General features: G+C 36.2%; 1 protein-coding gene across 2 annotated transcripts in view; it reads right to left on the bottom strand.

Moving 5' to 3' along the window:
• The window catches only part of SECISBP2L (SECIS binding protein 2 like), a 56,515-nt gene that overhangs the window by 23,353 nt on the left and 17,616 nt on the right, over positions 1 to 15,546 (bottom strand). Inside the window, exons 6-11 of one of the 2 annotated variants that reach the window (XM_032297504.1) lie at positions 15,371 to 15,395; positions 14,259 to 14,374; positions 6,543 to 6,677; positions 4,683 to 4,763; positions 3,992 to 4,159; positions 3,714 to 3,855 (exon numbers count right to left, since the gene is read on the bottom strand). In XM_032297504.1, coding sequence (XP_032153395.1) covers positions 3,714 to 3,855; positions 3,992 to 4,159; positions 4,683 to 4,763; positions 6,543 to 6,677; positions 14,259 to 14,374; positions 15,371 to 15,395 — 667 coding nt within the window. The remainder of the gene's footprint in view (positions 1 to 3,713; positions 3,856 to 3,991; positions 4,160 to 4,682; positions 4,764 to 6,542; positions 6,678 to 14,258; positions 14,375 to 15,370; positions 15,396 to 15,546) is intronic. The other variant, XM_032297505.1, reaches the window with a different exon arrangement.

Here is a 15,546-nt window from a genome sequence, read left to right as displayed (position 1 = left end):
GGCCAATCCCACATACTTTCAAAATTTCCCATGACAACTACAAAAAACAAGAACATCTTCCTCCCATGGTAAAAAACAGACATCATAACAGTAGAAGTACTACACATGGCTATGCAGTACCCCTCAGATACAGCTTTTATCCATTTTTTCGATGGATCTTCCATAAGATAAAGAAGACTAAGCCAATGCAATTAACCAATTTAGAGGTCCATTATAGGGATAAATAAATAATTAGTTCTATTTTACTGTACAACCTTCAAACACAGCAATTCCTCGCAACTGGTCTTCAGTCAGAACCACTCTACCTTTGAAACGTCACAATGCTGCACCCCTTCTTAATCCTACTGAATCTGCTATTCACCCTTACATAAGATATCTATCACTTCTCTCTTTATTTCAGTTGGTCAGTAAAGAATGATGATTTTACCCACTCAGCTGCACTCAGTACCATTAAGTCTTTTATGTCTGGTTGATATCCTCAGTCTCCACTGCCTTCCTCCAATCCTTCACTATTCCCAAACCCCCAATCTCAATCCTCTCACTCTCAGAGCTAGCCTGCCACTTCCCTGAGAGATGCTATCCAGTATAAAATTACACCCCACCTGAAAGGAGGTGGCAGATATCCTTACTCCTGTCCAAGGATCCTTGCATCTTTCAAGTTCCTACCTGATCCCTGACTTTTTTCTTAAAATCTTCTAACTAAAAAAAAAAAAAAAAAAAAAAAAAAAAGGCTGGGTGTGGTGGCTCACGCCTGTAATCCCAGCACTTTGGGAGGCCGAGGCAGGCTAGATCACAAGGTCAGGAGTTCGAGACCAGCCTGACCAACATGGTAAAAACCCCATCTCTACTAAAAATACAAAATTTATCCAGGCATGGTGGCAAGTGCCTGTAATCCTAGCTATTTAGGAAGCTGATGCAGGAGAATTGCTTGAACCCGAGAGGTGGAGGTTGTAGTGTGCTGAGATTGGGCCACTGCACTCCAGCCTGGGCAATAGAGTGAGACCCTGTCTCCAAAAAAAAGGCAAACAACTAAACCCTTCCCTTGACTGACTTCCCTTCAACCTAAGGTGCCATCATTCCCCTTTTCTTCCTTATTAAACTTCTAAACAGTCATTCTCTCATTATCACTTTTCAAATCATTACAATTTGACCTCTGTCCAACCCTCTCTTGAAACTTATTGTCAAGGTCACACATAATCTTGCAATTGTCAAATATAATTCTCTCTTTAGTTTTCTTCAGCATTTGGTACCAAGAACTACATCCTTTTCCTCAAAATTCTATCCTTGCCTTCTGTAACATTACACTCTTTTATTTTTCGTATTCTTTCTCAAATCTATGTTTCTGGTACTTCTTTCTCTTATCCTTTAAATCTGAGCAGTCCACCAAGGCTTTGTCTGTGAACACATTTTTCCTAATTTTTCTTTCCCCCAAAAATCTGATATCCACAGCTTCCACAATCATCTGTATTTGAAACTCACTGACTTGTAACATAAACTACACATTTATAACTATATGCTAAATAGGAACCACCAGAAACTCCCTTGCATTTAAAATACAACAGGCAGTATCTGCTCTTCCTAACAAAATTCTTCTGTAATCCTTATCTTGTATAGTAACATTGCAGCCCTTATCAACACCACATTCAACCAAGACAGAGTTTGGAGTCATCACTGACCTGTTTCCAGGTTTCACCATTTCTCTACAATCCTTTTCATCATGATCAGTCTCATCCTTTTCTTGAACATGTGTATATATGGGGGTGGGGTGTGTGTGTGTGTGTGTGTGTGTGTGTGTGTATATATATATATAAAGATACATCATTATATATAAAACAGTATATAAATATGTAATTTATAGTATTTATATTAACATTTAGCAACTGCTATATACATTTATATATGCATACATATACTGTTAACATGTATAAATGTATATATAACATATATACTATTTATATATATATATATACTGTTTACACACACACACACACACACACCCCTGTATATTAACTGTTGCTAAAGTTGTAAGAAGCCATATGAAGTATCACCAGTTAACAATCTCTTCTCCATAATATTATTTGTTGAGTGATTATAACCCAAATACTCTAAGCACTTTACATATCTCATCTAATCCTCAAGACAATCATGAAGTAGGTACCCTCATATTAATGTGAGGAAATAAAAGCACAGGAAGGTTACATAACTTGCCAATGAAATACATGGAATAACAGGATTCAAACCAAGGCAACTTGATTCCAGAGCCCCTGCTTTTAGCTACTAGGCCATACTTCCTCCAAATTACTGCTAACTCTCAGTTTTATTCCCTATTTTTAACTCTTAAGTGAGAGATTACTGCCACTATCCCCATCTCAACAACGTACAACTCTAAGGCTTTGTATACATTCAGTACTATCTGACCAATAGTTAATCAAAGCAAAAGTTGACAGCAGACTGGTAACTAGATAGCTTTAAACATTTTGCACACAGGTTAAAATTATACATTATAATTTTTCTTTCTAATAATAATTCCTTCACAAAGGAGACACAAAATTCAATTCTGCCTCTCAGCATCAGTGCTGGTGCTGTACACTGATACCTTTCCTGTTCCTTTGTTCTATTCCTCACCCTCTAAAAAAAGACTATGAAAAGAAATGAGGGAACACAGAGCAACTGAGCTCTAAATCTGACAAGGTTTGTTAAAATAGAAATTACTGTTTCAGTAGAAAGCCAGGTCATTTTCATTCCCACACATACAAACACACACACAAAATCTGATCAACAAAACCCTTGTCTGCAACTGAGTTTTAAACTAGATAATGGTTAAGAGAGCCAGACTACATATGATTTTTTTATTTTAGTCTTTGAAAAAGAAAAAAATTTGGGTGAGTCAAAATGCATACCAACCGACATTTATGCAGAGATCTAAAGAACCTGAGGGAAACAAACTATGCTAATACCTGGATGAAGAGCATCCCAGGAAAAGAGTACAGCAAGCCCACAGATACTAAGCTAGGATCATGCTGGGTGTGTCTGAGGACTGCTAATGTGGCTAGAGCAGAGTGGGTTAGGAGAGAATGGTGATGAAGGCAAAAAGGTAACAGGGTCAGCTAAAATATGGCTTTGGTTAGGATTCTGGCTTTATGCCAAGTGAAATGAAGAGGTACTAGAGGATTTTGAGCAGTAGAGTGATATAATCCAGCTTATATTTTAAAAAGATCACTCCTTATAACACAGACTAGGGGTTGTGGGGAGGGAAAAGCAGATAGTAGTTAGGAGGTTAATCAGTGTAGTATTATACAATAATGGAGGCTACTGTGGTGGCAGGAAATCTGGCGAGTAGATTATGGATCTGTTTTGCAGGCAGGATAGACAGGATATGTTAAAGGACTAGAGGTGGAAAGAAAAGGAGCATGGACAATTTCAAAGCTTGGGGTTTAAGCTGATTTAAAATCACACACACACACCCACCCCTTTACAAATTTTGATTAACAGCATCTAACATATATTACTAAACAGCAAATTGCTCAGTCTAATGATATTACCTGTATATGACAGAGGCCTGGTATTGGTAATTTGCCGTGCTTTCATTGCTTGCTGTTGTTTTTCCAGAGCAGCTGATTTAAAATCACACACACACCCCCCTTTACAAATTTTGATTAACAGCATCTAACATATATTACCAAACAGCAAATTGCTCAGTCTAATGATATCACCTGTATATGACAGAGGCCTGGTATTAGTAATTTGCCGTGCTTTCATTGCTTGCTGTTGTTTTTCCAGAGCAGCTAACATGTCCCCCAGATCTAGCTGCACAGGTGTTTTATTCTTTTTTCCAGCTGCTTTTGATAAAGCTTCCTACAAGTAAATATTAAAAAATTAATTTTGTTAGAGTATGAAAGTGTGGCACTTTAAGATGACTATACTTATCACTCCTATCCCATCAAACCTAGCAAATAAACAATCACATTTGTTCATAAAAGTGAATAGATACCTGTAATTTTTTTTGCTCCATACTTATTTCTGAATATTCTTGAGCTGTGGCAAGGGCTGCTGCTAAAGCTTTCTTCTTCTGACTTTTTGCACGTTTAGGAACTGAGGTGGTAATGGGAATTGGAGTTTGAACTATATTGATTGGTGAGTTTTCAGGTAAATCATCCAACTATGATAGCCAGAAAAAAAAATTTGTTAGTGAACCCATAAAAGTCAATAATAAGGAAGAACGATCCAGAATGTGGGATGTTATGCAGTATAAGTAGGCTAGACTCTTCAAAGAATTCAATGTCATAAAGAACAGGATTTGACAGTAGGACCATTTTGGACTGGGAAATACTAAAGGGACGAAACCGCCTAATGCAATGGGGGACGGTTGCCTGGATCCTTGACCGCAATAAAACAAAATACCTCCAAAGTAAAATTTTGCAACAGCTGGGAAAATTTCATTACAGACTGTATGTTGTTTGATGATATCATTTAATTAATGGTATTTTAATAATAGAACTGTGGATTTCACAGAGAATTATCTCTGTTCAGGCTATGCTGGAATTAAAGATAGGTACTAAACACTGTCTCCTGCACACTCGGTGCTCCATGTGCTTTACACTTATCTTTAAGATTTCCTTCCAACATAGCCATTGTTCAAAGGATGTTATATTTTACTTATCTTTTTAAAAAGAGTTACTTACTACTTTAGAAGAAAGTTTTTGTTGAATATTCTCATCCTTAGCAGTTCCATTCTCATTTGGTTCTTGAAACCCATCTTCATCCTGAAATAGTTCACATTTTAAGTAAAAAGAGTTCAAGGCAAACTCCTAAGAAAAACCTTTTTATAATGCTTAAAAGTACTGAAAAATGAGGAAGTTATTTCTTGTACTCTACTACTGAAATATTCAAAGTTGGTCTTACAGAGGAAATCTCAAAAAAAAAAAGGAAATTTCATTTTTCACATGCTAAAACATAATTATTCAAGGCTGGGGGTGTATCCACACATGTCCATCTTTTGGATTTCTGCATCTACTATTTCATTTTTATTAATAATTCTACCTTCAGATGGGTAATTGAAAAGAAATTCAAATTGGATTTTATCACATCCAGGTAATTTGAAAGCGTCAGCTTCATGTAAACTTCATTATATTCCTTGTTCTGCATTACTCCACACAATTGTCAGTAAGGTTAAAAAAATTTTCCACTAAAATTAATTTCTTAATATCCTTTATACTGAAAATTATATCTAATATATTTAAATGTAAGTATAGAACCAATTGTACAGCTGAGTACAGGTAATACAATTGACAGATCTGGATATGTTGAAACTATTGTTGACAGAATAATTGAGATATACTCTCAAGTCCTTTGACTCAATTACTAAACTTATCTAACATATTGTTGATTTCCATCCTCTGACCTCAAGCAAGTTTTCCAGTTTAATCTCCATCTATTAACTCATTTAATAGAATTTATGACCCAACCAAAATGAGTTACTCAAATGAGTTGCCAGAGACGTGTGGTGACAAACATCTTGATACAACCAAATTCTACTTGTTCTTTAAATTCATTCCAAATGCTAGCTACCCAGAAACCCAAAGTGACCTGTCTCTGCTTTCAACTCTAACCATATTCAACTAAGTATTAGGTGTATATATGCCTACATTCCCCTACTACACAGCAATTTTCCCAAGGATAGCAGGTCTATTCACCTTAATGTATCATTCAGAGCACCTTACTGCACACATATACTAAACCACCAATAAGAATCTGTTAGATGGGCCAGGAGTGGTGGCTCATGCCTGTAATCCCAGCACTTTGGGAGGCCGAGGTGGGCGGATCACCTGAGGTCGGGAGTTCAAGACAAGCCTGACCAACATGAAGAAACCCCATCTCTGCTAACAATGCAAAATTAGCCAGGCATAGTGGCACATGCCTGTAGTCCCAGCTACTTGGGAGGCTGAGACAGGAGAATCACTTGAACCTGGGAGGTGGAGGTTGCGGTCAGCTGGGATCGTGCCATTGCACTCCAGGCTGGGCAATAAGAGTGAAACTCCATCTCAAAAAAAAAAAAAAAAGGAATCTGTTAGATGAATAAACAATCAAAACAGTGCAATTAGGATATAAACTGTCTATCAGAGAAAGTAAAACGTTTTTCCTCCTTTTCTAAAACTCTCCTGGCTGGCAGCACAAGTTAACTAGATTGAACTACTTAAATCTGAAAAGCCTTTCAAATGGATTGAATAACAATAAAAATAAAGTGAAAAGCTCCATACTAAATAAAGTCCACATGAAATCAAGTTCTACCTCTATACATTACTCAAAATGATCCACGCACAGGACAAACCTTTATAAAAATTAACATTAGTAAAATTAATGTTAGATCAAATATATATAACCAAGACAAAAATGAGTTAATACTTCTGAGTAATTTATAATTTAATACTAGAATCACATGTTAAGACATAAAAAAGTACTCAAGATGTTCATAATGTAACAAATTAACTTCTTAATGGGAACATTTCCTATAACAGCTTACAAATACAGTTTGAAAAAAATACCTCAAAATATAAAGACTCAGAATTTGGATCGCTTCTATGGGATTGACTAGAGTTTAAATGCTTATTATCTGGTCTCTTTTGCAAATTCTGTCTTCTTTCTGAGGAAGTACTGTGTCCTCGGCATCTGAATCCAACCTAAGTAAACCCCAGAGGGGAAAAGAAAATCTAATTATTTTAAAGTAAATGTTTCACTCAAGTATATAACATACTTGCAGAAAAGTACACACAAGTGTACAATTCAATAGATTTTCACCAAGTGCATCATTTATTTTAAAGATCAAGTTTCTGACAAATAAGGTACTTACAAGAAAAATAGGAAAATAAAACAATTATTGTGCATTACTTTTTTCTCCTCTAAATGAGTATTTATTAGCAGCTTTATTCACAAAAGCAAAAACAGAAAACAAACTGGATGCTCTCAGTGGATGAAGAGTTAAACTAACTGTGGCAAATCCAGATCATAGTTTAGAAGTCTGTAGTCAATCACAAAAAGGAATAAACTATAGTATTGATAAACTCAACAACAAGAGAACCATGGAAGTGAAAAAGGCCAATCCCAAAAGGAATGTATGAAGGCATACAAAATTATTGAAACAACAAAATTAGAAAGGGAAAATAGATCAGTAGATTCTCGGGAATAAGGAGCAGTTGGTGTGGCTATGAAAGGCAACACAAAGGTCCTTGTGGTGATGGATCTGTTCTGTTTCTTGACTGTACCAAGGCCAATATCTGGGTGTGATATTGCAATATAGTTTTGCAAGATTTTATCACTGGGGAAATTGCATATTACTTACTTATTTATTTATTTTAGAGATGGCATCTTGCTCTGTTGCCCACGCTGGAGTGCAGTGGCTCGATCACAGCTCACTACAGCCTTAACACCTGGGCTCGAATGATTATCTTGCCTCAGCTTCCCAAGTAGCTGGGACTATAAGCATATGCCACCACACCCAGCTAATTGTTTTATTTGTATTTTTGTAGAGACAGGGGTCTTGCTATATTGGTCTCAAACTGCTGACTTCAAGCAGTCTTCCCACCTTGGCCTCTCACAGCACTGAGATTAAGGTATGAGTCACGTGCCTGGCCTTATACATTACTTTTTGAGTTAGGATCTCACTCTGTCACCCAGGCTGGAGTGCAGCAGTGTGATCAAGGCTCATTGCAGCCTCAACATCCCAGGCACAAGTAATTCTTTCACCTCAGCCTCCCAAATAGCTAGGACCACAGGCATGCACCGCCACACCCAGCTAATTTTTTTATTATCTGTAGAGGCAGGGTCTGCCTATATTGTCCAGGCTGGTCTAGAACACCTGGTTTCAAGGGATCCTCCTGCCTTGCCTCCCAAAGTGCTGGAATTACAGGCATGAGTCACCATGCCCAGCTACTTTTTAACTGTTCTAAGTCTTCTGATACTTGTTTATTTTTTTAACATAGATAAAAAAATTAGGAAAAACTAATACAAATATTGTTTCCAAGATTTAAAGAATAAACTTTTCATTCAATCACATAAATTAATATTGTTGTATGTTAGGGACTAAATGTTTGTGTCTCCCAGAATTCATATACTAAAATCCTAACACTCCCTCCGCCCATGAGATGGTATTTTAAAGTGTAGCCTTTGGGAGGTGATTAGGTTATGAGGGCAAAGCCATCATAAATGGGATTATGTGGTGGAAGCAGTAAAGGAGCTCTCTGGGGTTCCTTTATGAGAGCTCCTTCACCTCTTCTATCACATAAGGACAAAGCTAGAAGACAGCCACATATTAACCCAGATGCAGGCCCTCATCAGACACTGAATTTGCCAGGGCCTTGGACTTCCCACCCTCCGGAACTGTGAGAAATAAACTTCTGTTGTTTATGAATCACCAAGTCTATGGCATTATTTTACAGCAGCCCAAGCAGACCTAACAATCCCATTAACAAATTGGCAAAATGTTCAATCGTCATACGGGTAAAAAAAAAACAAAACATTAAGCATTCTAAGACTCTTAAGACATTTCAAGTTACCTCTCGTAAGTACCAAATGCAGCTAACAGTAAATGCCTCTCTTAACCAGAACACTTAAAAGATATGAAAATTATAATCTTAAGTAACAGCTACTCCAAAATTCTAATAATAAACAGCAATGGAAGCAGACCTGGAGAGAAGGTGCTAATACACAGGTCTTGGATTCTGAAACCAAACATACGCACAGAAAGACCTGGAACCACCTGAATTCCCACACTTGCTATTGTAAACCAGAGTTAGTATACATGTATTAATAGTGTTACAAACACTAAAACAATTTACCTTAAAAACAAATGCAACTTGATTCTTACACTTGGAGACATAAAGCACCAGGACTGATTTAAAACCCCCAAACTAATGGTCCCAACAAAGTTCATGTGAATCAAATATTTAAGTATTCCAGTAACTTGATGAATGAATCAATAACCTCATGACATCTAAATACTTTTTTCAGCTCTTCTAAGAAAGAGTTTTGTTGACAGAGGGCATACTGAACAAAACAAATCAGAAGCTACAGCTTTGAATATATATTAACATTTTTAAATGACTAGCACAAAATTAATTTAAAAATGTTAAAGTTTTCATACCCCATTTACAAGAATAAACAGGAAAAACATTAGGAATCACCACTAAGAATATCTACAAACTTATTTAAGGAAAACTTTACAACCCTTCCATTTATTTATTTATTTACTGACTGTTTAACTGAGACAGGGTCTCACTCTGTTGCCCATGCTGGAGTGCAATGGCACCATCACAGCTCACTGTAACCTCGAACTCCTGGGCTCAAGTGCTCCTCCCACCTCAGCCTTTCAAGTAGCTAGGACTATGGATGCATGCCGCCACATCTGGCCCAGGAGGTGGAGCTCACATTGAGCGGAGATTGCACCACTGCATTCCAGCCTGGGTGACAGAGAAAGACTGTCTCAAAACAAACAAAAAGATTCAAAAATAGGAAGACATGCTGTTTTTGCATAGAAAGATGACACATCATAAAGGTAGTTAATCGATTGTCTCTAACTTTACAGATTAATTTAATTACCAATTGAACAGAATAGAAAGTCCAGAAATGGATTCCAATTTATGTGGGAATTGAATAGGTGATAAAGGTAATTATTTCAAGTCAGTGAAGAAGAGAGAAACTTTTCAACAAACGGTGTTGGAAGATTTTAAAAAGTCACTTCGAAATCACAAAGTAGGACCCATTTCTCACACCATACCAAGAAAAACTCCAACTGGAATAAAGATTTAAATGTGAAAAAACAAGGCCATGAACACACTAGAGGAAAAAACAAGCAAATGCCTTTACAGCCTTGGAGTAGGGGCAAAACTTTTCCAATCATGATTTAAAACCCTTTAGAAGCCATCAAAAAAAAAAAAAAAAGATCAATAAAGTCAATTTATAAATATAAACTTCTTAATGTTATTTTACAAACAAACTATGCATGGCAATAGTCATGATAATAATGAGCAAAGTAAAAAATAAAAAGGAAAACCTAGCAAAATATTTACAACTTGTATTACATATTAAAGACTCCAAGAAACTTCAGGAATTTGATTAAAGCTTCATCAAACTGATTTTAAAATGTACCCCAAAACAGAAAGAAATAGATCAAGATTCAAAAAATGAGCAAAGGATATAACCAGGTAAGTTCGCAGGAAATGAAATAAATACAAATGGTCCTTAAATACATGAAAAAATGATCATCTACATTAAGACATAATTCTTACCTAATTGGCACACGCCCAAAATCCTGAACACACACTATCTCTGAAGCCGTATGAAACTAGGCACTTTCCACATTTTTGTTGAGGAGGCACACTGATACAATCTGATGATATTTACCAAAACAACAGATGAATTTTCCTTCTAATTCAGCAGTCCCTCATCTAGAAACTGATTCTATACACACACATTTCTAAATGACACGCAGTATGTCTACAATAGCAACAGTTTACAAACAACCCAAGTGTCCATTGATAAGACTACAGAAATCAACAAGGGTATATCCACACAATATTAAGAGTTGTCTAAAAGGAAAAAGGGAGGAAGCCCTTTATGTAATAATAAGGAAATTATGAAAATGTCTCAAGTGAACAAAGCAGGGCAGAGAACAGAGTAGATATGCTCTTTTATGTGAAGAAAAAACAAAAATAAGATATGTACTTATATTTACTTATAATGAAGTGAAAAAACTCTGGAAGACTACAAGAAATTACTCAAAGTGGGAGAAGTATAGGAGGAGTGGAGATGGCAAGGAGAAGCAGGAGTGAAATGAGACTTTTTCATTGTATATGATCTTTTTATTTCTTTTACTTTACAATCTATTCCATAAAAGAAGCCATTTTAAAAGATTTCAAGTTTTTAAGATTCTTTCCATCATTTAGAATTAGACTTATACCAGACTAAAGAAATGATCTATGTTACCCAATGTTAAAACACTGCTAACGATGTTTAAAACTCCTGTAATTAAACAGCATGGTGCAGGTACAAAAATCTCATAAACTGAAAAAAACAAATAGCTCAAAAATAGCACATAAGAAATCAGCAGGCCGGGCATGGTGGTTCACACCTGTAATCCCAGCACTTTGAGTGGCCAAGGTGGGTGGATCACAAGGTCAAGGGCTGGAGACCAGCCTGGCCAATGTAGTGAAACCCCATTTCTACTAAAAATATAAAAATTAGCCAGGCGTGGTGGCGGGCCCCTGTAATCCCAGCTACTCGGGAGACTGAGGTAGAAGAATGGCTTGAACCCAGGAGGTGGAGGCTACAGTGAGCTGAGATCGCACCATTGCACTCCAGCCTGAGCAATAAGAGCAAGACTATGTCTCAAAAGAAAAACAAAAAAAGGAATTGGCAAATCACTAAAATGGAAACACAAACCAGGGAAAGAATGTTAGGACAACTGGTTAACTACTTTGAAAATCCACTTCATTTTGTTTTACCATGGATCAAAATAAATCTCAGATAAAAATGTCCTGAAATACTATACTATAAAAGGTGGCAGAACATGCAGGTCAATATTTGATTTCTAAAAGATGTTTAGAGCCTAAAAACAATCAGAAATTGCAAACAGGGAAAACATTTTGACTTAAAAAGATTCTGCATCTCAAAAATCAAACAAACACACTTAAGTAAAGTACAAGGATAACAAAGCAACAGAAGAAGAAAGCAAATACATGGTCAAATATCTGGCTCCAGTTCTTTGGAGCCATATATATTTGCAAAGTTTTCTTTTTGGTTCTTTTAACATTCCTCATCAGTTTTAAGAAGGAGATAAAATGTTTTTCATCTCAGTATTATTTCCTCTCTAGTGAGCTACTGATACCAAAAACAATAGTATTGTAACTGTAAACATGGGTAGGGCAAGCAATTACAGTCTCAGCCGAAAATTTCAGCCCATAGGTATATATTATGTAGATTTTATTTATCTAATCTATACAAATGATTCCTCTTTTAGCTCTTTTGTTTTTAATCAAATAAACCTAGACTGCCTCACTAGGTTGTCACAAATGATTTATTTTTGCAATAACCACAGGGAAGAAGGAATTATTTTGTTTTCTTGACAGCCTAATTAATGTTAAGGTACACCTAATGTACAGGTTGAGTTATTCCTTATCTGAAATGCTTGGGACCAGAAGTGTCTTGAATTTCAGATTTTTCCAGATTCTGGATTATCTACATATACATACTGAGGTATCTTGGGGATGGGATCCAATATTAACACGAAATTCACTTGTGTTTCATATACACCTATACACATAGCCTGAAGGTAATTTCATATAATATTTTAAATAATTGTGTGTATGAAACAAAGTTGTGTTAAGTACTTAGGTGTAGAATTTTCTACTTGTGCTTTCATGGCACTAAAAAAGTTTCATATTTTTCAATTAAAAAATGGGCAAATGACCTGAATAGTCATTTCTCAAAAGAAGATATATATGAAAAAATGCTCAACATCACTAATCATCAGGGAAATGCATATCAAAACCATAATGAGGTATTTTTTCATCTCAGAATGCCTATTCTCAAAAAGACAATATAAATGCTGGTATGCTGGTGAGGATGCAGAGAAAAAGGAACTCATATACACAATGATATTGGGAATGCAAATTAGCATAACCACTATAGAAAATAATATAAAGTTTCCTCAAAAAACTAAAAAAAGAACTACCATATGATTCAGCAATTCCATTACTGGATCCAAAGGAAAGGCCATCAGTACGTCAAAGCGATAACTGCCTCTCTTGTTTACTGCAGCACTATTCACAATAGCCAATCATAATTCAACCTAAGAGGCCATCAGGAGATGAATGGATGAAGAAAATGTGGTATATATACACAATGGAATACTATTCATCCATGAAAAAGAACAAAATCCTGTCATTCACAGCAACAAGGATGAGCCTAGAGGACAATACGTTAAGTGAAATAAGCAAGGCACAGAAAGATAAATAACACATGCTGTCACTCACATGTGGAAGCTAAAAAAGCTGATCTTACAGAAGCAGAGAGCAAAATAGTGGTTACCAGAGGCTGGGAAGGGTTGAGGTGTGGGGATAGGAAGAGGTTGGTCAACGAATATAAAATTACAGCTACACAGGAATTAATTCTAGTGTTCTATAGCACTGGTAGGGTGACTACAGCTAACAATGATTTACTGTATATTTTCAAGTAGGGGACAAGATTCTGAATGTTCCCCAAAAAAAAAGAAATCATCTATGAGATGATGGATATGTTAATTACCCTGATTTTATTATTACATGTTGTATACATATATCAATATATCACACTATACCTTATAAGTATATACAGTTATTATGTGTCAACTTAAAAAAGTTTCAGATTTTACAGCATTTTGGATTTGGGATTGGAGATGTTCTCAACCTGGATTTCATTCCAGGGAGGCAAAGGAACAGGCAAACAGTTGGTATATTTAACCCATTAGTAACTTGCTCCTATTTAACTTTATTCACAGATGAACATATCCATATAGTCATATGATAGTTTTAATTCCTTAAGGAATTAAAAATTAAAATTAAAACTATCATATGACTATATGGATATGTTCATCTGTGAATAAAGTTAAATAGGAGCAAGTTATCTAAAAAATGAAAAGGAAAAATAATGACCATTAAACAACTCCCTGATTTTACAGTCAACCAAAGCACAAAAATGCAGTAACTGGTGGTTCATGACAGTGCACAGCCCGCTCCACTACACTGCAGTTACACTTTGTTCCTCTGGGCCTTCAGGAAACTGCCCTGCCTGACTACATTATGGTAAGCCATTACTATGGCCTCGCCATTAGCACAAAAGGGTATTTACAGTCAAGTAAAGGCACACGGACAAGGTTGCAATCCTTAAGATCAAAAAATCAGTATTTAAAGCACAAAATGCTTTCAAATTTTTATGTGGGGAAAAAAAAACATGGCAAATGAAACAGGATTAAAGGGGATCCTTTTTTAACATTATAAAATATTTAAATATACAGAAATGTATAAAAATGATACCATATATACCCACTCAACACTTTGCCATTTTGTTTTATTAAGTAATTTTATTAGCTAAGCCATTTTAAAGTTACAAATATCATGATAGTTCACTTTCAGATCACTCAATATCATCTCCACAGCACCACTCTAAATTAAAGTCTGAAATGACTCATCTCATACCTAATCAATTTTTTCCAACCTAATTTGAATTACCTGTGAATTATTTCTTTGTTCAGTTTGCCTTCCACCTCTAGAAAATGTCTGATTTTTTTCCATCCAAGGTTTTTTCTGAGTTGCCTGGCAAGTTACATTGGACCAATTTACACCACCTATAAAAAATGAAATTTTAAATTATAATTTACTTATAAAAGAACACGACCTAAATTGCCCTGACTTCATATACTGAAATTCAGCACTAGAAATGTAATACTGAAAATTTTTCTATAAACTTTTTATTTTTTTTGAGACGGGGTTTCACTCTTTTTTTTTTTTTTTTGTTTTTTGAGACGGGGTTTCGCTCTTGTTACCCAGGCTGGAGTGCAATGGCGCGATCTCGGCTCACCGAAACCTCCGCCTCCTGGGTTCAGGCAATTATCCTGCCTCAGCCTCCTGAGTAGCTGGGATTACAGGCACACGCCACCATGCCCAGCTGAATTTTTGTATTTTCAGTAGAGACGGGGTTTCACCATGTTGACCAGGATGGTCTCGATCTCTTGACCTCGTGATCCACCCGCCTCGGCCTCCCAAAGTGCAGGGATTACAGGCGTGAGCCACTGCGTCCGGCCTGAGATGGGGTTTCACTCTTATTGACTAGGCTGGAGTGCAATACCATGATCTCGGCTCACTGCAACCTCTGCCTCCCAGGTTCAAGTAATTTTCCGGCCTCTGCCTCCCAAGTAGCAGGGATTACAGGCACCCGCCACCTCATCTGGCTAATTTTTTGTATTTTTAGTAGAGACAGTGTTTCATCATGTTGGCCAGGCTGGTCTCGAACTCCTAACCTAAGGTGATCCACAGGCCTTGTCCTCTCAAAGTGGTAAGATTACAGGTGTGTGCCACCGTGCCTGGCCCTAAAAACTTTGAAGTAGTACTACAGTTCTTAGTAATACAAGTGTCCTCTTACAGAATATCTCCCGCTGGCATTTTCTCAAGCTGATGAGCAAAACTGTACTTCCAAAATACCTGAATCTCTGCAAGATTTCCAAGTTTTTTTTTTTTTTTTTTTTTTTTTTTTTTTGCAGTATCAGCAACCCTCATACTTAAAAAGAAAACTGATATGGACAAAGTAGAAAGTACAGCAAAAACACAATGTAGAAAATAAGTACCTGCACACACAGATGATTCCACATGCTAAAAAAAGAAACAAAAAGACAATTATACTCTACTTAAAAACCAACATTATGTACTTTGCTAAATGTTTTGTAATTTAGCCTAGTGTGAAGCATGCATATTAGAATGTTATAATACTTCATCAATGCATATTTTTTATTAATAATAAAAT

The sequence above is a fragment of the Sapajus apella genome, unplaced genomic scaffold (assembly GCF_009761245.1).
Source record: "Sapajus apella isolate SASKATOON/1434 unplaced genomic scaffold, GSC_monkey_1.0 scaffold37, whole genome shotgun sequence".
NCBI lineage: Eukaryota > Metazoa > Chordata > Mammalia > Primates > Cebidae > Sapajus > Sapajus apella.
The sequence above is the reverse complement of the archived record's forward strand: the minus strand, read 5'-3'. Positions and strand labels throughout refer to the sequence as shown.